This window comes from Excalfactoria chinensis, chromosome 23 (assembly GCF_039878825.1).
Source record: "Excalfactoria chinensis isolate bCotChi1 chromosome 23, bCotChi1.hap2, whole genome shotgun sequence".
NCBI classification, from domain to species: domain Eukaryota; kingdom Metazoa; phylum Chordata; class Aves; order Galliformes; family Phasianidae; genus Excalfactoria; species Excalfactoria chinensis.
This window is the reverse complement of record NC_092847.1, coordinates 389,925-412,804: the sequence shown is the minus strand read 5'-3', so window position 1 is coordinate 412,804 and position 22,880 is coordinate 389,925. Positions and strand designations below refer to the sequence as shown.

General features: G+C 46.5%; 1 protein-coding gene across 5 annotated transcripts in view; it reads left to right on the top strand.

Moving 5' to 3' along the window:
• Nucleotides 1-22,880, top strand: part of PPP1R12B (protein phosphatase 1 regulatory subunit 12B) — an 82,263-nt gene that overhangs the window by 2,354 nt on the left and 57,029 nt on the right. For all 5 annotated transcript variants that reach the window (XM_072355792.1, XM_072355790.1, XM_072355794.1 and 2 more), the window contains exons 2-6: nucleotides 15,404-15,534; nucleotides 16,437-16,555; nucleotides 18,547-18,706; nucleotides 20,630-20,774; nucleotides 22,179-22,253. In XM_072355792.1, the coding sequence (XP_072211893.1) occupies nucleotides 15,404-15,534; nucleotides 16,437-16,555; nucleotides 18,547-18,706; nucleotides 20,630-20,774; nucleotides 22,179-22,253 (630 nt within the window). The remainder of the gene's footprint in view (nucleotides 1-15,403; nucleotides 15,535-16,436; nucleotides 16,556-18,546; nucleotides 18,707-20,629; nucleotides 20,775-22,178; nucleotides 22,254-22,880) is intronic.

Genomic DNA, 22,880 nt, shown 5'->3' with positions numbered 1-22,880 from the left:
TGGGATGTAATGTTTGTGAATGGTGGAAGCCAACATGGGATGCTTTCTTGCTCCTCAGATGGAACTGAAACCTAAATGTATCATCACCAAACGTTGTAGGCAACACTTTTCTGTCTTTAAGGTCTCTTTCAGAGAGGATGGCAACATAAAAGATTGTTTATCCTTCGTCTGCCCTTTGATGATGTTCCGGTTGTTTTCCTCTTGTGTTTTCCAAGGAGAACTGAATAGCTCATGAATCTGCTCCCAGGTCTGTCATTTACAGGGACCTGGCTCTTCTAATGGAGTTTTCAGGTGCTGGATAACACTCAGCCATTCAGAAGCTGCTCTGTTAGGAGCTGGGTACTTTGCACAGTGATTCTGCCTCAACCAACTGAGACTGGAACCTTGCTGGCAGACCTAGATTAACTTAGTTCTGTTCCTAAGTCAGGGCTGTAAAACTATGAGCATGTCTGGTTGTTCTGCAGAGCTCACCCAAGCTGTGCCTACGTCAACGAAAGGCAGCCAATTATTGATTGCTGTTAAGCAAATTTGGCCTTTTATTTACTTTCCTACATAGGGTGTAGTCCTGGGGAAGTGGAAGGTAATGTGGTTGCTGACCAAAAAGTCCACAGGTGGGCTGTGGGACTGCTGGCTTTCCAGCTAGGATGGTCTATGGAGCAGAGGTTTGCTTGTTGCTCTGTAGGAGCTGCAGTGGAGGCTGAAGCAGAGTGGGTTTCTTTGTTGGATAACCAGGATGGAGCCAGCATTGCTCCCAGAAGGGCAGTGGCTGCTCACACAGAGTGCCTGCACAGCAGGTCCTTGGAGGAGCTGGTCACTAAAAGGTAAAAGCCAGCTTGTGCCTTGGGTTGTAGCACAGTGTACACTGAGTGACACGGAAACTCTCCATCACAGAATGAGTGAGGCTGGAAAAGACCTTCCTGGTATTACCTATGTGTGTTTGGGGGTATCACAGCTGTTCTTGAAGGTAATGCAGCTTCAGGTCTTTTAACTGAGGGCAATGGTGCCATACATCAGACTCTGTTTTTTAAACCTGGATGGCTGCATTGTCTAAAAATACCTTAATCCTTAGAAGAGAAGGTTATCTGGGGACAGTCAGACCTTTTCCACTGTGCTCCGCAGAGTTTCTTTCCAAAGATGTGCTTCTGTTAATGAAAGTGGAAGCTGCAATCTGTGCTGTACTTAATATCGCTCATCAATCTGGAATCTGATGCTGTCAGGATTCGGCTTTACCAATAGGGTAACTGCGGTGCTTTACTTCAACCTTCCTTATAAATGGGGGTAAAACAGAATGTCCTCTGCCTGAAGTGAGAAAGATCAGATGCTGACATGCAGCATGAATGTGTTGGGCAAACGTAGTTCCAATCTGAAGTGCAGTTCCACCGACCTAATGCATTTATTCTCTTGCTTTCGGCTTACTCAGTCCCTCTTCTGGCTTCGTGTTTTGTCCCCATGGATTCATTCAGTTGTCTGTCCTTTGTGTCTCTGTTTCAAAACAACCTCCGCAGTGGGCACAATTAACTCCAGACTAAACAAACTAACCTTGAAGTGAAATGAGTCGGAGCTGCTGCTCTCTGCAGCACTCGGGGAAAGCCTTTGTTTTGCTTTGGGGCAGTTTCTCTGCAAGGCTTTTGCAAACCAAAGCCATCCACAGCAGTGCTCAGCTGCTGGGTGCTGGGAGGGAAGCAGTGCTTTAGTAAGTAGGTGGGTATTTCTGGTGGGGAAATGTGCATCTTTGTTTCCTTGCTTCAGCCTCTATTTACCCACCTAGAGATCAGGTTGTCGAGCTCTGATCCTTCCATAAGCAGTGAACAAGTGAGCTGACAGAGGTTTCAGCTGCAGTTTTGCTATGTGGCGGTGAGCAGAAGTGATGTGCCTGGTCCTTTGGTGCTGTGCAGGGGCAGCTCCTCATATCCACAGCACTGCTGGGCTGTGCAGAGCTCCGCTCCTGTGAGAAGCAAAGGGATCTGGAGGAAAGTTTGTTCTATGTAATAGGTACCAGAAGCTTTCTGACTTCGACAAATATGATTCTCAAGCCTGCATTAGAGATGGAGACACATCATTAATGCTGCGTGCTTGTCTGAATCAACATCGTTTCATAAGGTTGAGAGCTGCCTCAGCAAAAACACAGGAATGGGCCATGAATGCAGGGCCTGCAAAGGGCTGCTGCCCTGGGCTCGTGTCTTGCAACTCATGTTAACGTGGATGAAACCCACTGAAATGTTAAGGATGGTGTTTATGTGCAGCACTCTGCTGTAACTGGGTGAACCAAGCAGCATCCTGGTATTACCATTGTGATTTATATCACCTCTTGCATATTTTAATGGTGAGTGTTAGGGGCTGGGAGCTGGTTCTGTTGCCAACAGGTACGGAGACTTTGAATTCAGATTAGGTGCTGTGGGACTCATGAGACACCTTAACTGCAATGTGTTGTAATATATTGAGATAATAACTGGCTAATACTGAAATATAAGGCTGTGGGGCTGGTATGCTGCCTCTCAATGAGGATTATTACGTACCATAAGTCAGAAAGACATGTCAGGCTGCGTGTATTAGAGCAGTATTTTTAAGGTGGTTGGGAGAGGGGAATACTGCGTTAAGTGGCTGTATAAATAGAGGGCAGGGGGGGCATTAAATGCTTGGGTATATCTTCTCTGCACGTTAACAAGTGGTGTTTCTGCACCCTTTGGAGAAAGCCAAGGGGGAAAAAGTTGGGGGAGCAGCATTGCAGGCTCTCCTCTGTGAGCAATGTGTCTGACCCCGTGGTAACAGCACGGCCTGATCATGGTGAAGGTGCCCGGTATAAACCCCAGGGTCTGAGTCTGCAGTTTATTTTCAGCTGTCCTGAGGGGAGGTGCAACAGCTGTCCCTGCCATCTCCTTTATTGGGCTGCAGCAAACTGATCTGCACGGCGCCGAGAGCTGCAGCTCGGGGATGGTTGCTGTGCATTGAGTGGGGGTGATTCGGTGGGGTTTGACATGGGCTCCCTTCAGCACAAATGATGTGAGGAGAGCTCTGCAGCTCGTGGGTCACCGTCTTGTTTCCTGTAGCCTTGCTAGGTGCCAGGTGAGCACATCTGATCATCGTGCTGCCTTCTTAAGCTGTTGAGAACGGGGACATCAGAATCCTCTATTCAGACACCCACGCAGCTCCTTGTGACAGCATTAATTATCACATGCAGTAGTTAAAAATGAACAGTGTTTGGGAAAATACACCTAACTGCACTCTTTTTGGGAAGATCAGTCTCCTTCCTTCTTATATACAATCCTCCTCCATCCTAAGAACAGTCCTTCCTGAGGGATAAACGCTGTGGTTTCTTTCATGGTGTTTTTCTGTTGGGTTTTATTTTTCAGCACGCTGCTTTTTCTTGGAAGCTTCTTTCCTGTAACTGAGCAAACCAGGGCAGTCTTCACTTGTAGGTCTCCCTAGGAATGTTTCCATGATACAACAAGCTGACCTTGCAGAGGGACACCGGCGATTCCAACATTGCTTTTCCAGCATTCAGCCTTGCTCATAAATCTTTGTGAAATGTACAGAATGTGGGTGAGCACCTGCCAGCGGCCTTTTATGTGTCACTGCCTTTTCAGGGTAGAGCTCAAGCTGGCCCCTCTCTGCTGCTCGGTGCTGGAGCATTGATTTGCCACAGTGGTTGCTCACCATCCATTTCTGGAATCCATCTGAAGCCACCTCCTATTTATAATGTGTCATTCCTTGCTGTCTTAGACAGTTAACAGTATTTTGTTACCGAGGTTTCTGCTTTCTACATCTGAAGGTTTGTGATGGCAGCAACCTACGGACAAGGTGCTGTGTGTGTGAACACGGTGCTGGTGCATTGAGGCAGGACTCAGCAGCAAGTCTGCTGTGTGGCCTCTGCCCATCTAACCTGGGTTATGTCTGCTTAGCTGGGGCTGAGAAATGCAACACCACGACCAAGGGATGCCAGGCAGTTGGAGCTGGTGGGGCCAGACTGCTTTGTTGCCTGGATGGATGCATTCTGCAATACCACTGCAGCTGTTCCTCTGAGGTCAAAGTGTGATGCAGGTGGATTTTCTTCCAGGATCTGAATTTGGATGAGCATCAGCTTTATCCTGTACTGTTATTGGTGATGGGTTTTAAGTGGCAGATTGATACTTGGCACGAGGTGTGTTAATAGGGATTTCTTCCCTGGGAAATTGCTGGGGAAGCTGAACTCTGACCCAGCATGCTGTGTATATAATGGGGCTGCTTTTAATTGTTAGGGTACAAGTGGGGCAGTGCTCCAGGTCCTTCCACTTAACAGAGATCCTGCCACTGCCAACAGAAATCCTGAGGTTCTGAAGGACTGAATGTTTGTATCTAAAAGACCATTTGGTCTCTGGTTTTTGTAAGCAGGGTGATGCTCTCCAGTGTAGACAGTGCCCTGTGTGGTCAGCAGCCTGCTCTGAGTTAGCTGTCTGCACAGCACAGCCCCCACTGCCCAGGCAGGGCTGCACCCTGAGCCCCACAACTCACTGCCAACACCACAGACTTGTGGGGGAGCTGAATTTCTTTGATATGTCACCACACCAGCAGAAGTCCCTGCGCTAAGCAAGCTTCAATCCTGTGCTGGGGTCTTTAGGTGAACATTATGAATGGTGCTCACACTGTAGGTGTTATCTACGTGTTGCATTAATGCAATGATTTCTCATACTAAAATGGTAACTCTGGCATAGGTGCTTTCAGAACAGCTTGATAGCACGTGCCCAATGCTATGTTGCACATATCTGTCTGCATTTTCTGATAGAAGAGGTGGGTTTTAAGCAGCCTACAGCAATCATCTCAAGCAGGCTTATGAATACTGAACTTAAATAGCTCTGTCTAGAGAGGGTTAGCAAGCACTGCTGGCCTTCTTCCAGAGGAGCTGGTACGTGGGTTAAGCCTTTAAAGCCGCTTTTATCACTTGATGTGTGCTTTCAGTTCTTGTCTTGCTTTGGGCTTCTTTATTGTTCTTTGGAAGCAGGTTGAGCTGTGTGCTGCTCCAGGGCAGCTGTGCGGCCTGCTGGTGTCCTCCTCAACTGCCTTAGCTTGCGGGGTGCTTGCTCTCTATACACAAGCTTTAAAGGTAAAAGTTGTGCTCATTATTATTGTTTCATTGATGCTTGAGAAGCAGAAGGTCAATACTGTGTGTCAAAGCCTCTTCTGGATGGCTGTCTTGATAATTCAGCAGAGCAGTTGCTGTGCCTGCTGCTCACCCTTCTGCTCTGCATCCCTGTGAGCTGGACAGGTCTCTTTGTACAGCCAGCACAAGGATGCTGCTGCTCACCAACCAGCTGCACTTTGTATGGCTGCTCCCCTTCCAAGCCCAAAGTTTGGACTGTTCTGTCACCCAGATCTTGTCAGTTTGCATCTAACAGACACCTCCAGAAACCATATCAAAGGTGAGCTATGTCCACTGTCCCACTGTACACACAGGGAGCTGCTCTGCATGAGCGGGGGGTAAGCAGGAACTGACAAATGAACTTTCTGCTAAGAAAAACTGATGTCAGGAATCTTAAAAGGTGTTGGGTTTTTATTTCCATCCAGCACAAAAAGTGTGGGTTTCTGGCTGTTAAACATGCTCGGTGTCAGCAATGTGACAGGACAGGATCGATACAGCCAGGTATCTTCTCCAATGTTAAAGCTTTCAAATTAAAACTGGGTGATTTTTAAACAGCCAAATATGATTGCATTGTGCAAGTCATGAGCAATAATGCTCCTTATTTAATGGGAATGTTATTGAATTTGTGGGTGGTTTGCTGCAGCAGCACAAAGGTCGTGTTTCTTAGTGTCTTCTATGCTATAAAGATGAATGTGTATGGAATATTACCTTGGTGATGTGTGACTTTTAGCCCCTTTTTCTATTCCTAGCTTGCCGTATCCTGAACTAATGCATCCAGCTGAGCACAGGATGGAAGTATTCTTGCAAAGGACTCATTTCAGCTTTGCAGTCTGTAGTGGCTTTTCTTGTCTGCCTTGGATGGCTGACAAACAGAGTGTGACCTTCGTGGCTCTGAATGGTTTGTCTTCTAAATTGATATCACTTGAGTTATTCTGAACAAGCATTCCCTCACACTAAATAAGATAAGTGGAACGTTTGTCTGCCTCTTGTTGGGAGACTTCAGGGCTGCACCAGCCTGTGTGCCAGCAGAGCCGAGGTTTAGACTTCAGAGCATATTGCACAAGTTATTTTTGATCCCTTTTAATGGCGACTATAGAAAGAGCCCAGTGCTTATGGCCAAATATTGTCTTATGGCTATTTCAGGTTTTGGCTCCTCTTCTATCTCCGACTGCATCAATACACAAATTCCATCCGTTTCCATTTAGTTTAGGTGCTCTTAATCTTTAAGAACATTTTTCAGTGTTGCAGAAAGGAACCAAGGAACAAAGAATTGATTGTGGTCATTGGCAGTGGTTCCGTGTGCTGGCATTCCAGCCAGCTTCCTGCACACTGTGCTGCTGACTTAACAACCAAGGCCTCATCCACACCGAGAACTGCTGCGCTGGGGAGAACAAGATGCTCTAATGTGATGTGATTGCAGGGTTATCTTTCACGTGGCCGTGTTACAGTAATGGAAGCCCTTGGGGCTGCCATGTGCATCTCCCCTGGATGCCCTCCCATTGCTTTCCCTTTCAGGACAGTCAGCTCTGGAATACTTTGTTATCCTCAGTTGCTACAGTAAAGCCAGTTCTAATCGACCTTCCCAACCAGCCTCATGTCTGTTGTATCTCTCTCAGGCCGCTGGAAACACAGTGTGCCATCTATTTATATAGAGGCCCAGTGATATTTTCTGGTTTTATTCCTTTCCAGCCAATTTCTAACATTTCCTTTGCTTTCTGAGCCCGGAGCTGCTGTTTTCCTACAGTTATTTGTTATAACCCTGAGAGCTCGTTCCTGAATGGCAGTAATAAGCTCAAAGCCTTTCATTTTGGTGCGTGGCATTAGGCATTCTTTTTTTTTGCCTGTGATTCACTTCACAGTTACCCGCATTGAATTTCATCTGTCATTTTCTCACAGCATTGTGAGGTTCATCCTTTTCTTTCCTCTCCTGAATAGTTTCAGCAGCAAACTTTTATCACTTCACTATTCACCTCATCTTCGGGACCCTTTGTTCATCACATTGGGCAGCACAGAGCTCAGGAAAGGTTTGCTGGGAACAAAACCTGCTTCAGGACTGTCCCTGCTGTGCAGATATTTGTAGCCATGCAGGGACCTTCCATCCTACCCATGCCAGCTGTGCCGAGGAGCTGCTTGGTTTGCATTGCCCTTCATGCTCATTTACCTCCAAGGAGCTCCTGTGGGTTTGTATATCTTACAGCTTCCCTTTCCAAAATATCACGACTACCCATGTGTTTGTTATCCTGCACTCTGCCATCTGCTAATGTCCGTGCCAGCAGTTTGGTTCCTTGGGGTTTTGATAAGATCTCTCTCTATCCTGGGTGTTTCCTCACTTCCTAATGAACCCTCCTGTCCATTCCTCAGCCGTGCAGTGAGGCACGTCCTGCTCATCTGACCTGGCCAAGCTGTTACTGAGCTGGGAATAACCCACCTGCAGGATTCTTCCTGCAACCTCAGCTCCTCCCCACTGAGCTGCTGCTCTTCCTTCACAGCTGGCACTGAGCTGGGACTGCTCTGTGGTACCCCGAGTCCTGCATGATGCTCATTGCTTCCCCTCCTCAGCAGAAATGGGTTGAGCTGCCTTGAGGTGAGGTTGTTAAATAGCTCTGACAGCAGACCCTGCCCTCTCCTAAATGTTTACCATCTGTATTGTGGCACTCAGCATGAGGTTTGCTTGCTGCCACCCTCCTGTGGTGCAGCCTGTTGCACAGGTGACATAGCACAGTGAAGGTGGAAATGACCATCCTCTAGCTGGGCTTCCACCTGGGTTTGTTTTACTTGAAGGGTGAGTTCTCCTGTTGTCCTAACTACTGCTTGCCTGTTGCTTCTGCAAACAGCTCTGGAGGTGGAGAGCTTGCTTACCCTGCAGTCCTCCCTTTGCTTTATTGCTTTACCCTTTTCTGTCTGTGTCCTTTTTTGGCATCAGCTCTCCAGGGCTGTGTGACACTTAGAAGCCCTGATGGAGCACTCAGGAGTTGTACTGGGCTGCTGCTATCTGAACCACGCAGGGCATCTGCATGGCAGTGGAGCAAGTGACCGGGTGTACATTTCACTTACGGAAGATGTAAAAGCTTGGATCAGGTCAGATTCTTTGATCACTGAGGCCACAGTTCTCCATGGGTCCCTAAACGTCATTAATGTCACTGGGGAAAGCTGACACCTTGGCTGTGTCCATCTCCTGTAACTCCTGCCTGGCTCTGTAGGGGCTCTCACCTGTAAGAATGGGGTTGAATGGGTCCAGCACTGCCACTGATGGAGCACCTTTCAGAGCTGAAGAACAGCTCAGCAGAGCATTCTCTTGCTAATTAAACCTATGGCAAATGGATGTCCATCTTTCACACAGGAGTGAAACTCTTGTGAGCTTTTTAATTAAAGAAATGTAGTTATTTCAGTCAGGGACTAAAATTTCCTTAATTTAAGGGCAGGATTTTGTATTTCATGCCTTGATCTGGTGCCAGTGAGCACAGACTGAGTGGAGCAATGACACACGGAGTGGTCAGAACGGCTGAACTGGTGTGGCTTGAAATGCTAATGCTGCTCTGCACCAGTAGGAGACTGGCAGCCCCTGCTTTTCAGTGACAGAAAGACTTTATTTTTAGTGCTGGCACTTGATCAAGCACTGGACTCGCTTCAAGCTCTTCTCAGATGGTATGAAGCCTCCAACTGCTGTTGAAAGAATGGGTATTAAAATCATGCTGGAAGCAGGGAGACGGAGATGGTGAAAAGAGAGTGAGATGATGATCCAGGTTGGATTTGGAGGATCCAGGTTGGATCTGAAGGAGTGGTGGTGGCAATGAGGCAGAAGGGCTGATCCCAGCTCTGTTCACAGCAGATCACTCATGTGGCTGTTGCTGACCTGGCTGGTTTCACCTGAGTGCTGTTTGATCGGCAGTGCTGAGCACAGGGCAGGAAGGCTGGCAGTGCTGTGTCCCTTCCCAGGCAATGGGGAGACTGGAGACATTCAGCTCTGCCCAGCTGTGCTGGGGTGGGCCTGGCAGCGTGTGCATGTCCCTCTGACCTCCCCTTTCTTTAAAGCATTGATTCCCATTGCCTAAAGAAGGCAGTGCTGGAAGCTGCAGCATGCGAGGGCCGCCCTGCAGGGAGCAGATAACAGCACCAGGCAGCAGCAATGCAGCACATGGGCTGCTGTGCTCCCAGCAATGCCATTGCACAGCGAAATCACCAGTCCTGCTAATTGTCAAGAAGTTTCCAGGCATTCCCATTGGTAGCCTGGTGAGGTGGATCTTTACCTCCTCTCCAATAACTGTTGTACCCAGCGTGCATATAAAGGTGTGGAGGCTTTCAAAACGTGGCCTCTGTTCCCAGCAGTCCTCCACCTGGTGTTTTGTGCTGCTATTTACTCTTGAAAACACTACACTGGAGAAGAAATTATGCCTTTGCAGCATCCAGCTTCTCCCTTGTTCTGTTCTGGGTTTTTGTTGTGCTAATGGTTGGAAGAGATTTGTTGTTAGCTCCTTTTGATGGCTGGAATGAATTCTGCCCAGCGCTGCTTCACGTTGGGTTTTGCTTTCTTTCTAATGGAAAAAATCTGACATAATCCATATCTCTTTTCCTGCTTGTGTGAAAGGTGTGACTCAGCTGCTGCTTAAGAAAAAGCAACAAACCCAACAGCAATGTAGCTAATAGATCAGAGCAGAGAATGAATGATAGCCTATCGTTTTCTCTCCCTTTCAGACTGTGCCCTGCAAAATGAGGGTTTGGAGCAAAGACTTGCAAGCTGAGTTCCTGGCCCAGCAGTGCCTGTGTGGGACATGGCAGCAGGCAGTGCTGAGGAGAGCTGGGAGGCACAGAGCTGCCTGGTCAGCAGGAGCAGCTTTGGTGCTTCTCATGCTCACAGCCCATGCAGGCCGTGCTGCTGCAGGACTGGATTGCATGGAAGGGGGATTTTGTGACAGAAGCCCCCTGAGGTGCAGAGCTGGGATGGCGAGGCATGGAGGCAAGGTTAGCCCTGGGTGCTGGCAGTTGCTGGTGCTGACAGTTGTGAGGCTATTTCAGGAGTGCTTTTCTCTTTGTTTTCTGTGAAGGGCTCTCTCGGTGTTCCCAGATTTAACCCTGATGCTGTTCAGCTGTCATCAGGCTCGCCTTCCTTTAAGGGCTGCTGCCTGTTTGTGGTATACATTGACATCATATATTTACTCTTTGCATTCAGGGGAAGATTGACTCCCTCCAGCTCCAGGCTAAGCCTTGTTCCATGTATTTTAGACTTATGTCAGGAGAATATAACCTAAATCTTGTCATTTAATCTCTTATATTGTGACCTGTGTTGTGACATCAGGACATAACGGTCTGCTATTCCTCCCAGTCCGGTGTGTTAGCAGTCAGTGGTCACTGCCATCAACGTGTTCCTCTGGTTTGCAGTAACTCTGACCATTTCTAAAGCTGCTCAATGGGAGCAGCACTGGGAGGTGGGCTGTCCTCTGCCTCTATCTGCTTACTGAAGGCTGATTTACAGTTTGAAATGCGGGCAGAGTAAATCTTGTGCATGGGAAGGTGTGGGAACATATGGCTGGGGCAGGTGGGGCTGGCAATCTGCGTTTAAACCTCCTTAAGCTGCTGTGGAGTGGTCTCAGATGGACTTGGGAGAACATTTGGCCTTGAGTTTAGTGCTTCTCATTGCCTGTGTTTGCTGCAGGAGCACTCGAGCTCTTTGTTTAGCTGAAAGGAAAACTTTAGATGGGTTTTGATATGATGTGGTTCTGTCTGATGTTGTCAAAGATAATCCTGCTGCTAATGTTAGGAAGAAGTCTGAACAAAACCCACTTTTGTTGTCCCGTATCTAATGCAGAATCTTTTACAGCTTGTGGGTGGTGCAGCCTCTGCCATCCAAACGAGCCCAGGTTGAGTTTCCAGCATGGAAACATAATTCAGCAGAAGGAAGCTAGAGGTGTGGGCAAGCAAAGCATCTCAACCACCGAGATGTCAGTGCTGGAGGGGAATGGCTGCAGGCACAGTGTGAATGTGTGTATTTGCCTGTATTAGTCTGACACCCCGAATGCTCAGTGTGACAGCAGCGTGTCTGACCAGGCAGTTTGCATGCTGTATTTGCATGTGACAAGTGGCATTACCAGGCACGACTTCTATGCAAGAGCCATGAGGAGTGTTACCTGAGAGGGTGACACAGTAGGATTAGTAGATTTTCACTCTTCTGGGCTGCAGAAGTTACCAGGATAGCACTGTGTCATGGGACTGATGTCTTCATAGCAGAGGCACACAGCACAGAAGCTGAGGCAGAAGTCCTTCTTTCCCCCCGCCTATATCATACCTCTGCCTCAAGAAAATGCATAACTTCTCACTTTAATCCTGAGCAGCGGAGGCTGGAGCACTAGAGAATTAAACACAGCCCAAATTAAAACCACAGGAGTTATTACAGGTTTTCCTGGCTGACTTTGATTCCGAGCTCTTGATTACTGCTGCTATTTTATTACATGATCGTATGACACTGGGTGATGGAATATACTGTTTGTAAACTAAATATTTACTCAGTGGGGCTGCATTTAGAAATGCAGCGTGCTCTCAGCCAGCTTTGTGCTTGTTAGGTGTGCTGGTGCAGCCAACAGCTGCTGAGGTGCACACGCTGAGCACTGATGAGAGCTGTTCAAGCTTGAAAAGCCCAGCATTGGGTTGTTTATGTACTTGTCTGAGCCAAATGCAGTGCCCTCAGCTGCACCTTGTGCCCCCCCAGACCCTTCCCCACTTTGGCACCCCTCCTTTGGGGTTCTCTCTTTTAGCATGGCACCCAAACCCACTCACAGGACTGGAGCTGAGGCTGCTCCAGAGCAGGGCAGGATGTGCTCAATTTGGTGTATGCCCAAAAAGTGAGCAGGGCTGTGCTGTTTCCAGGCAGTGACATATGTGAGCTGGGCTGCTGCTGCTGTGACCACCCAGCTCTCTGCCCACCCTGCTCCTTTTGCTCCTGGCATTGCCATCTCCCCTGCAGGCATGCCCAGGAGATAGGCAGGCCCAGCCTTGGCAGCTGCTGCGCTGCTGATAGCCATCAGAAGTCAGACAAGGTTTGTGTGCTCTAAGGAAGGAGCAAATGCTAGCAATGTTATAATAATGAGGTTTCATTCAAGATAACGATCAGATTGTGTCTGGCTGTTGGATGAGCCTTGCCAGGCAGGCGGAGCTTTGCAGAACTGTTCTGTGACGTTTCCTGGTGGCCCTTTTTCATTATTGGTGATGTAAACCTCATGCTTTAAAGAAGAATGTCGGTGGTGGCAAAAAACCATCAGTGAGTGTTGCCGTCTGTGAAGGGCTACAGCTGTTATCAGGAGGGGGAAGGCAGCGTCATATCAGCAGGTTTTAGAAACTGAAATCTTCCTCCCTATGGAAAAAAACTGCTCTGTGCTGATCCTCTGCCAGGGGCAGAAGGGATGTGTGACTGGGGAGAGCAGCTTGCCTACCACTGGGCTTTGGGTTCCATCAGCCAGCACTGTGAGCAGCTCGGTGGTCATCCTGGGCTCTGGGTGCAGTTTGCACCAAGGTGTGGTAAGGGTGGAATATATGAGGGCTGTTCCAGTAGGGGTTGGGTCTAACCCATGGCCAAGGAAAGTACTGGAATGGCAGCAGATAAGCCAGGCTGGGGTTTCTGGGTAGAGAGGTGGATAACCCTGTGTGTTCCCACCTTTATCATCTGCTTGAAGGCTGTGCTGTATCTCTCACAGGTAAAGTAGAATTAAAAATGTAAAGGGACAAAACTGCTGTGATTAAGGTTGGTTTTAGCCTCTCTTACTGTGCCAACAGCAGTTTGTACACGTCACAAGGCTGCTCAGGGTTAGCAGTGCCTGAAATCAAAAGAAGTGGGCCTGCTTGTCTGTTTTACTCTCTGCAAAGCAAATCCCAGCATCAAGATAGGAAAAGAGGGTTCCTCACATCAAACATCTCCATGCCAAGAAGGCAGCGCTCCTCTTTCCTCACTTTTGGGCTGGGAGGCAGGTGTGTGCTTTGTGCTATTGCTGTCTGCTGTAAGTTATTCCTACCATGTACCAAGGAACGCCGCATCACATAAAAGAAGAGGACTTTGCATAGCGATAAATCCTCTCAGGTTACTGAACTTACCACTCTCCTAAATTTAAGGCTGAGGGATTAATAGTACTTAAGGGAGGACACATTGGCTGCTTCACTTCCTCTCTGTCCTCTTCTCCTTCCTCCATAACCTCAGGAAACTTGCTTTGCTTAAGCAGAAGGTGAAATTTGCCCTCTGGCTTTCAATGAGTGATGTCTGCAGGTAGCTCAGGGATGCTCCCAGCTGATACCTTTTGCAGAGCCAGCAGCTGCTGTTAGAGCTCCCTGTGCTGCATGGGCAGATGTGTGCCTTGAGATCTCAGCCTGGAGATGCTTCTTCCTTATGGCCTGGTTTGAGGAACTGTGGCTGGATGTGCGGATAGGGGTTCTGTCCAAACGTGTGTGTTACTTGGTTGATACTTAGCAGGATACATATGAATACATTGCAGTGCCAGGCAGCTGCCCTTCCCTCTGCCCTACCTTCATGGTTCATCCCATTATTCCTTCTGGTCCAAGTGTGTGTTCCATAGGAACCATGCAGGAAAGGCACAGCAGCAGAACATGGCCAACAGTGTAAATTAAATCTAAGCGTATTTTCTTTTGTGTCTAAAGAGATTTATATATATTAGTCCAACATATTGTGGCCTGAAGAAGCAAATGGGGTGAGTGGCAGCTGCTTGGGTGGCGTTAATGATAAAGAATGTAAATAGAACTCTCTGCCTATCCAAGAAGTGTGGAGCTGACAGGAGGAAGGAGTTCTTGAGGCTGACCTCAGTTGTGTGCTCAGTGCCCTGAGCAGATCAGCAGAGGCACCAAGCATTGGCCTCACTGCTCCATAAAGCTGCAGTGATAAAATTCTTTGTAATTCTTTAGTGGGCAGAAAGTTGTTGTCCTCCAAAGAAAGCTCTGCTTGGGAGAACCTGGCTTGGTCGTTTTCAGTGATGCACCTCTATGTGTTGGCTTTAACTATAAAGTTATTTGTAGTGGTTGCATTCCCATGTTAAGGTCTGAATAACTCATTGATAAGAGTAATTTGTATGAGATAGTGCAGGATTGTTTCTTTTGGGGGGGGGAGGGGGGGGTTGCAAAGAGATGTTTCCTTCCCTTCCGTAGCAAGTGTTGAAATTGGAGAGCAGTGAGCATTGCTGGTGGCAGAGGAGCAATTAGCTGGAAACCTCCTGACTGGATGCACCCACACCAAGCTGTGCAAAGGGACCCAGCTTTGGGAGGACTCATGACCGAGCTGCTTGCCTTCCTCATAGTAAGGAGCTGGGTTCTGCCTATAGCTGAACACACCTATGAGAGACTCCTTTTGCCTCCAAGTCATGCTTGGTGCTCCTTAGTTGAGGCACGTGTGCTAGGACACGTGTTAAGTTGCCGGCTCGTCCCTAAATAGCAGCCTCCAGTGACCTGAAAATGCAACACGGATCGTTGCTGTAGCCAGGAATCTGAGGAAGGTGGAATTCCACCTTACAGAACTGCTGAGACCTGAAAATCCAGCTGGGTTTTCTTCTGGCAACTTCAAAGCTAGCAGGTTTCTATAAATTCCAGCTCTGCAGTTAATAGAGCAGCTAATAAAGGGTTGTCATTCCCTTCAATAGCTTGCTGGGTCTGTAGAGCTAACAGAGAAAGTTGTACATTGCTATAGTCAGGAGAATAAACACTGCTGAATAAAGTTGTACTTAATATATTGCCATTTCACGTTCGGATTTATTTTTTCTTGTGCAGTCATGTCTATAAAATGCTGCTGTTGCTGTAATTGTATCAGCAAAGGGTTCCATCCAGCATGCAGGTGCTCTGCTTGAAGCTGTGCTTCCTCTGCTCATCCCCATCAGCAGTGAGGTCTCCTTTCACTGCTTGTTCTGATATCTGGGGGAATGGCATCATCTCAGTAGATGCACAGCTTGCCTTGCTTCAAGGAATTTGATGCCAGAGCAGAAACCAACACAGGTGTAGCACTGCATGGTGCACTGCCACATGCCGGGCAGATTAACATTGGGTAGAGGAGAGAGATGTGCATTGGTGAGAAGTGCAAAGCTGGAGTAAATATAGAGGCTGTCCACCCAGAGACTCATTGAGTTACAGTTCGTTTTTGGATGTTCTGATATTAATTTAGTTCACGCCTCCATGCTGCCTTACGTTTCCAAGTGTCAGATCTCCAGCTCAGGAGTTGCCAACAAACTGCCAATGGAAGTTGTTCACTTGGTTTATTATTGTTGCATTTATGGTTGTTTGTTTTTTCTTCAATTCTTCCCTTTTCTCCCCCAGGCCTGTATAGACGAGAACCTGGACATGGTGAAGTTCCTTGTAGAAAATGGAGCCAATGTGAACCAGCAAGATAACGAGGGCTGGACCCCCCTGCATGCAGTGGCATCGTGTGGCTACCTGAACATAGCAGAGTGAGTGAGTTTCAGGCTATTTGGGTATCAGTAGCACTTTGCACATCCTCCTCTTTGGAGTGGGTACAGCAACGATCGATGTTCTGAAGCTCATACAGTGTTTTGGAAGCAACATTAAAAGAAAGAAGCCACCTTCCTTCTTTTACTAAATCCAGAATTTGCTGCTGCTAGGGTGGCACCTATAACTGCTTGTCCTTAACTGATCCCATTCAAGTGATTTATGCTTTGTTAGGTACTGTGCTAAAACTCTAAGCAGAGGGGAAACGTGAGGGCTGGCGGGAGCTGATGAGCACAGAGTTGCAGTGGAGCATGGAGAGTTTTGCTCTGACATTTAGGGCAGAGCAGTAACCTGCTGCAGGTGACTCCCAATAAAGATTTGAGTCTCTGCATGCTTGCTGATTGCAGGGCTTGCAGTCTGCAGCTGACCTGAACATTCATTGTGCTTGCAAAGGGCAAAATAGTTGTGTTTGTCCCAGAGAAGGTAGAGGCACTGCTTGTGCACCAACAAATTGTGCTGGGAGCTGCTCAGATATGGGACCTATAGGGCTGGAATAACTGGAGCCAAAGAACTGGCAAACATAAGGGTTCGAAGGAGGCATTAATTGTTTTTTGAATGAATTGAGGATAGCTTGGATTAAAGGCATCATCTCTCAGGTGAGTGCAAGAACTGGGAGCACTGATGTAGCTACAGAGAAGCAAAAGTTATTTGTAAGAGCCACTGTCTGCACTTAGCAGTGAGCTTTTATAGAGCTGAGATTTGATAAGAATGTGAAATGCAGGTTTGGTAAGTGAACTTGATTGAGAAGACTGTATACTTTGTTCTGCCACTTGGTTTCCTGTGTTAGTTGCTCCGAAACTTTCACGTGAGGTCTGACGCATTGGCATGGCTCTCATTCATGTAGGTATTTAATTAGTCATGGAGCCAACGTGGCTGCTGTGAACAGTGAAGGTGAAGTCCCATCTGACATTGCAGAAGAGGCAGCCATGAAGGACCTGCTTCTGGAACAAGTAAAGAAACAAGGTAAGTCAGCAGTGGGATTGAATACGTGAGGGTCAGACAGAGAAGGGTTTCTCTAATGAAATTCTGTAGGTTCTGCTGCTCCGTGGATGAGGAGATCTGAAATCTGTCCTAAGTGGTAGCAGAGACATTTCTGTGTAGAACATTGGAACAAATGCAGAAGATTTGTGTTGTGCATTCTCTGTCCTCTTTTGTGGGCTTCTTAGACGCAAGGCACTGCAGTCCTGAGAGATGTTTAGATCCATTTATTTTAAAAGAGAGATTTAATTCTGACCTCTGGTACCAATGAAAGGTCTGGTTTCACTAAGGCTTGGTGATGCTGAAGAGAGATTTGCAGCCCTGCTGAGAGTAGGGACCAGGAGTGGTATGTGTGTCCTAGATTGACCTGCTTTATCCTGATCCTCCCCAAGACTTGTGCAGCCCATCTGCTCTGCTATTTCCCCTTTCCTCATCAGGTGTGTCTGTGTGAGTTGTCCCTGCAAAGCTGTCACTGGTAGAAGTGACTTAGACAGTGTCTTAATTAAGAGATGCTTTGACAGTGTAAGTCTATACTCATGAAATTCATCTGCAGATGGTTTGGTGTCCGTATGTATGTTTATAAGAGATTTAAGTCCTACCTACGAAGTTCATCAGGGGTGTTCTTGAAGGTTACAACCTGTTTCTCCTTAAAGTGAAAGCCATGCGCTGTAATGACATATTTGGGAACTTGAGAGGGCATTAAGGCAGTAATTCCACCTCTGCAGCAAATATTTTGCCTGACACTTAGGATTCCGTTTGGCTTTTTCACTGCTTCTCCACATTGGTAGCATCCTGCTAAGATGCCCTAAAACAACCATCTGGCTCTGCTGAGAAGCTTCCCATTGACACAGTTTAAAAGGATGATAATTGCTGGAATAAACGTGTTATAAACTTTAGATAAGCATCCCTCCAGCTTTGTCTCCAGCTGCAGCTGAAAGCAGATGCCTGGGGCAAGCACAAGAACAGGGCAAGTGTGCATGATTTCCCTCCCAAGTGTTTTCCCAGCCTGCAGCCTCTGTGCCTCGAGGCATTCCTGAGCCAGATGGACTTTCTATGAACTTTCTATGTGAATCCACCATGGATTTCTGTTTTGTGGACTTGTGCTGTCTCTCTTGATCTCTGAGCATGTGTAGCATTTCATTTAATATCCACAGTTGTGCTGCTACCATCGTGCAAACTTAGAATTCTTGTTTTGAAGCCGTTTGCAATTTTAATCTTTAATTGCAATATTTCTCAGTTCAGTTTGAGTTGAGGAGCGTTTTCTTTTGTTCTATTATAAGTCTAATGCCCTACAATGTCCTTGGTAATCATGTTGATGTTATAGTGAAAGAACTGATCCATAGGGCCTGTTGCTTTTCAGTATTGATCTCGAGTTGTTTTAATTTGACCTTTTATTTCCACCTCCTATCATCAAAGTGATTTAGAACTGTTTTACCAGCATCTGGTGGTTTGCTGCTTGAAGGAGCTGATCAGAAATGCCCCTCGGAATGCATGCCAGGAATGGCCCTGCTGCACTCTCTACATGCAGCTTGCTTACTTACTGAATTTCCAATGAGAACACTGCTGGGGTTATGCTGCTCTTACAGAGGATGCCTTAGGATTGTTTCTGCACAAGTCCTGTACAACTTATTGTTAATTGTTGCTCATGCATTGGTTTTTTTAGGCTGGAATGCAGCATATTGGCAATACAACCCCTCCGCCCGTGGCTGGTTCAGTTAAGCTGGTAGCTGACCAGCAGTTTGCAGTCAGTGCCTCAACTTTCAGATCTGAATATTTATTCTTGCTTTAAGTCAGACTGCTTTGAAGCTTCTGTCAATGATGCAGGAGATCTCCCAGCTGCCAGAAAGAGCTTTTGCTGATGTTTTTGGAAGATGACATAAGCTATTAATCTCGTGTAGCAAATGGGAAATAGGGTAAGTTTGCACAGTGCACGAGAGCTTTCACCTGATAATCTCTTCTGTGCTTTGCTGTCTTAGGTGTAGACCTAGACCTGGCAAGGAAAGAAGAGGAGCAGCAGATGCTGCAGGATGCCCGGCAGTGGCTGAACAGCGGGAGAATTGAAGATGTAAAGCAGCCTCAGACGGGTGCCACAGCTCTTCATGTTGCTTCAGCAAAGGGCTATTCTGAAGTCATGAGGTAGGAACTCCTTCCCTTGGCTGATGTGTTGAATTGAATGTGGTTTTCCTGAGGAACATGCATAGCTTTTTAGTTGAAGGAAATGTGTTTCATACCAGCATCTTTGGGCTGCTGTCTGTCTAAATGCTCAGTAGAATTATGCGCCCAGCCATGGTCATTCACCTAGAAATACATAGAGGCTGGAAGATTGCATTTCATACCTCCAGATCTTCAGGGAAATGAAAGCTTTTCTGGGAGCAGGGCACGAATTAGAAGGTCAAGTTTCACTATTAGAGTACAAGTTTTAGGGCTAGCAGGTGAGACATGTTGAGATGAAAGTATAATTTCAGCCTACAGGGGGATAGTCAAGAGCTCAGCAGTGACAGAGATCCCACCATGTAGACGTTCTGCTTCTACTACTCCAGCACTAATAAGCTCATTATAGACATAAGCTTGATCAGTGTAGTGCTTCCTGACAATGAAGCATTAATATTTTTACAGGTACAGTCAAGTCAGGATGTCCCAGCAGTAAAGCTTCCTAAATAATGGATGGATGGAGCTAGTTATATGCAGGTTGAAATGCTTTCTGGAAACATTCATCCACCTTGATTCCTTATTTCATAGTCTTAAGTGACGTGACTTGATGTGTAAGAGAAGCTCCTTATCAAGCTCAAGTAATTTTGTTAATCTCTATGCTTCCTCTTAATATTCACTCATTAGAGCTTATGATTATGAGCTGTCTGTGTCTCTGCTGTGCCCAAGAATGGTAATTCAACACAGATCATATGGAGTAGAAATCTGATATCCCTCTGAACAATATGGGGTGTTGGTCCCACGGGTTTTTTACTGGGAGGTTTTCTCTCCAGTCAATGGAAGCTGTGTTTCCCCATTTGCCAGATGTCCACTTCTGCTCGGCTACTCCTTGGCATTAAATACTGTAGTGATAAACAGATCTCACAGAGAGCTGACACTGTTCCACTCTTGTGTGTTTTATGGCCACCCTGTAAGTTCAAATACAAAGCTTCAGTGACTTAAACCAAAGGGTCTGATAGCCAGCAGCTGGCTAACTCAAATGAGACATGGAATTTCTGTGACCTTGAGTCTCTTAATAACTGTGTTCCTCCCTTTTGCCAGCTGGAGAATCAACATAAAGTCAGCACCTGATGTAAAACTTCTTTGATGGGGAATCACTCTGCTGCTGGAGCACCACTGTGTTTTATTAAACAGCAGCGTAAAGCTGCAGGAGTTTCAAAACTGTTTGTGCTGTTCTGGGGTCATGCTGGATTTCCCTTGAGCTGAAGGAAGGTGGAAACGCCACCATGGCAACTTTCAGTGGCAGTTGTACCAGACCCACAGAGTTCCCCTGGGATGTCCTTCAGTATTTAAGCAGCTGGATAACAGTCAGTTTTGATACGTGAGCTGCTCGGTTCTTTCACCTGATCACTTGTGTGCTGTTGTGCATATGCCTCTGAAGTTTCAGACAATTGTCTCTCTTCTGTTTGTTTTGGTTTTAAATATTCAAGCCCCAGATGCATTGCAGCACAGTGCTTTGGTCTGAAGGAGGGGGCAGCGGGTGGAAGACAGTACGACAGTAAATAGGATGAAAGGATGTTCCCAGGCAGTTCTCTTGGATAAGATGTGCTTTAGCTGTGCAAGGTCTGATCTGCACAAACACATATTTGGAGTTGTCCATACTTAACCTACACATTTAACAGCTGGTGATGGCAGTCAGCAATATCTCTGTCTCTTGCTTTGTCTCCTTACAGACTGTTCCTACAGTATGTGGCCTTGTTTTTCAGTAGAACCACCACCAAACCTGAGTTACCGAGTGTCTTTTCCATGCCAGATGCTGTGCTCAACTCACTTGTTACAGGGATTACGTCCTGGAGAGAATACAGAAGTCATTCTTGAGTGGACAGGAACTAATGTTGCTTCTTTTCTCAGGCTCTTGATCCAGGCTGGGTTTAATTTGAACGTCCAGGACAATGATGGCTGGACTCCACTGCATGCTGCCGCACACTGGGGGGTGAAGGAAGCCTGCTCCATCTTGGCAGAGGCGTTGTGTGACATGGATGTCAGGAACAAGCTGGTCAGTAAGCACAACAGGCACTGCAGGCACAACACGCAGTGTATTTCATAGCAAGATGCATTTCAGCTTCATCGCCACGTGCCATAATTGCTTATCAGTTTGATCCAGCAGCATGACAGGTTACGTGGTGAGCAGTTCTGCGTGTGTACTAGAGCATTTAAAAGCAACAAGAAATAAGGACTCTTGGCAGGAGGAAGGAAGAAAAGATTGTAGGTGTTACTGGAAAACATCAGTGGTGAAACAAGGACCAAGATAGGGGCTAATTTTGGTATAACCCTAACATACTGAATTACAAAAGAAAAACAATATTGGAGTGCAAAATAACATGCTAACATTAAGCTATAAAGCACTGCAAATTCATGAGCCCTTGAGTCACTAGCAGCACGAAATCTTTCCTGTTCTTCTGACTTGGTCATAAAAAGGGAAATAAAATTCACAATACTTGTGAGAAATGAGTGAAGAAAAATAGAGCACTGGGGGGGGGGGGGGGGGGAAGAGAAGGAAAGCACCCCCACGTCCATGCTAAGAGCTAGAAGTTTGCTTAAGCAAGTGGATGTTCAGGAGGTGAATTGTGCTTGCCCATGGTTGCTCTTTGCATTCACCTCCCTGAGTGCATCTGTCCGTACTGGAAACTGATGTGAAAGAGATCTGTAGGAGGAGGCACCACTTTAGCATGGTGAGCTCTGTGGCATTCAAAATATGGGGAATTGTTTTTGTTTTTAATGCCATCAGAAGCTTTTCCAAAGTGTTCAGAAGGCGTGTGGGTTTTCTATTTTGATAGACATGAAAAGATACAGACACTATTGTATTTGCTGCAGTCAGTTGCCAGATATTTCCTGTCAAAGACTATTACCTTGCTAAGTCAGATGGCCAGGACGATCTGTAGTTATTTGATCATTAGCCATCAAGTCCCAAAGTAATCAACAAATTACATACAATCAAATCTTGTTTTATGTCCCAAAGTAATTTTTTGGGTTTCTCTTACTTGTGAATGGCCATGGATGTGGAAATAACCCCCAGATGTTTTGGCCTGCTGATGATGGGGGCAGCCCTTCAGGAGGTTCAGGTACACAATATTGCAGTAGAATGAGTTGTTCACAGTCCTTCTGAATCCAAGAGTGTGCTTTTCACAACGCAGATACTCTCATGCTTCAGTCTTGACTTAGATCCGTAGCAATCAGGGAGCTGTGCTTCCCTGATGGAAGCTGCTCTATTGAGGGACTGTGACAGGAAACCACCATCACTGTCACTTGGCTTTCTCTGCTGTAGAGCATAACATCGCTCAGCATTGAGGTGGAGTGGCTGTATTGCACATTCAGTTTAATTCTTCATTGATTAGTAGTGGTCTTTTGAATGTTAATGGCATGCTGTATTGAATAGCCTCTTGTCTTCTCTCTGCATCAGGGCCAGACGCCATTCGACGTGGCCGATGAGGGACTGGTTGAACATCTAGAAATGCTGCAGAAGAAACAGACAGTGGTGAGTTTTTGACAGATAGTTTTCCCCCTCTCCAATTACCTTCAGTGCACAGGTGTTCTCTGAAGCACATGGCATTAGTAGCAGAAGCATGAAGTGGAAGTGCAGCTATTTTTTGTGTCACTCACTCAAGGATCTCTAAATACACCAATATTTTCAGCAGATAGGAATGTAGAAAACTGGATGGTATCAAGGTCTGCTGACATGCACAGTTCTGCAAGCTGCTAAATAATGTGTAGCTCATCTTTGGAATTGTTCCTTCCGTTGCTTTTGTTTGCTGGCAAACTCTGTCATGTCAAACTGCTCTTTACTTAATGAGCAATTACCCAAGGCCACAGTGTGTTTGTATCTGAGGGATTGCACTGTCACTGTTAAGAAAGATCTCTGATTTCCAAACCATGTTAAGCTGCTGCTTCATAACACAGCAGAGATATTGGATGGATTTAATAGCTGAAAGTTGTCATTAAGGAGGAAAAAAAAAAGGCAGAAATGTATCTTGATGAAAGTAAAGGCAGTCACCAGGCCAGAAAGTAGGTTCAGGGTTACTTATTTTCCTATTTCACCTGGTTTGTGCAATTATGTGCTTCCAAAAACAACCAACCCAACATCTTTTCAAATAGAAAGTAATCA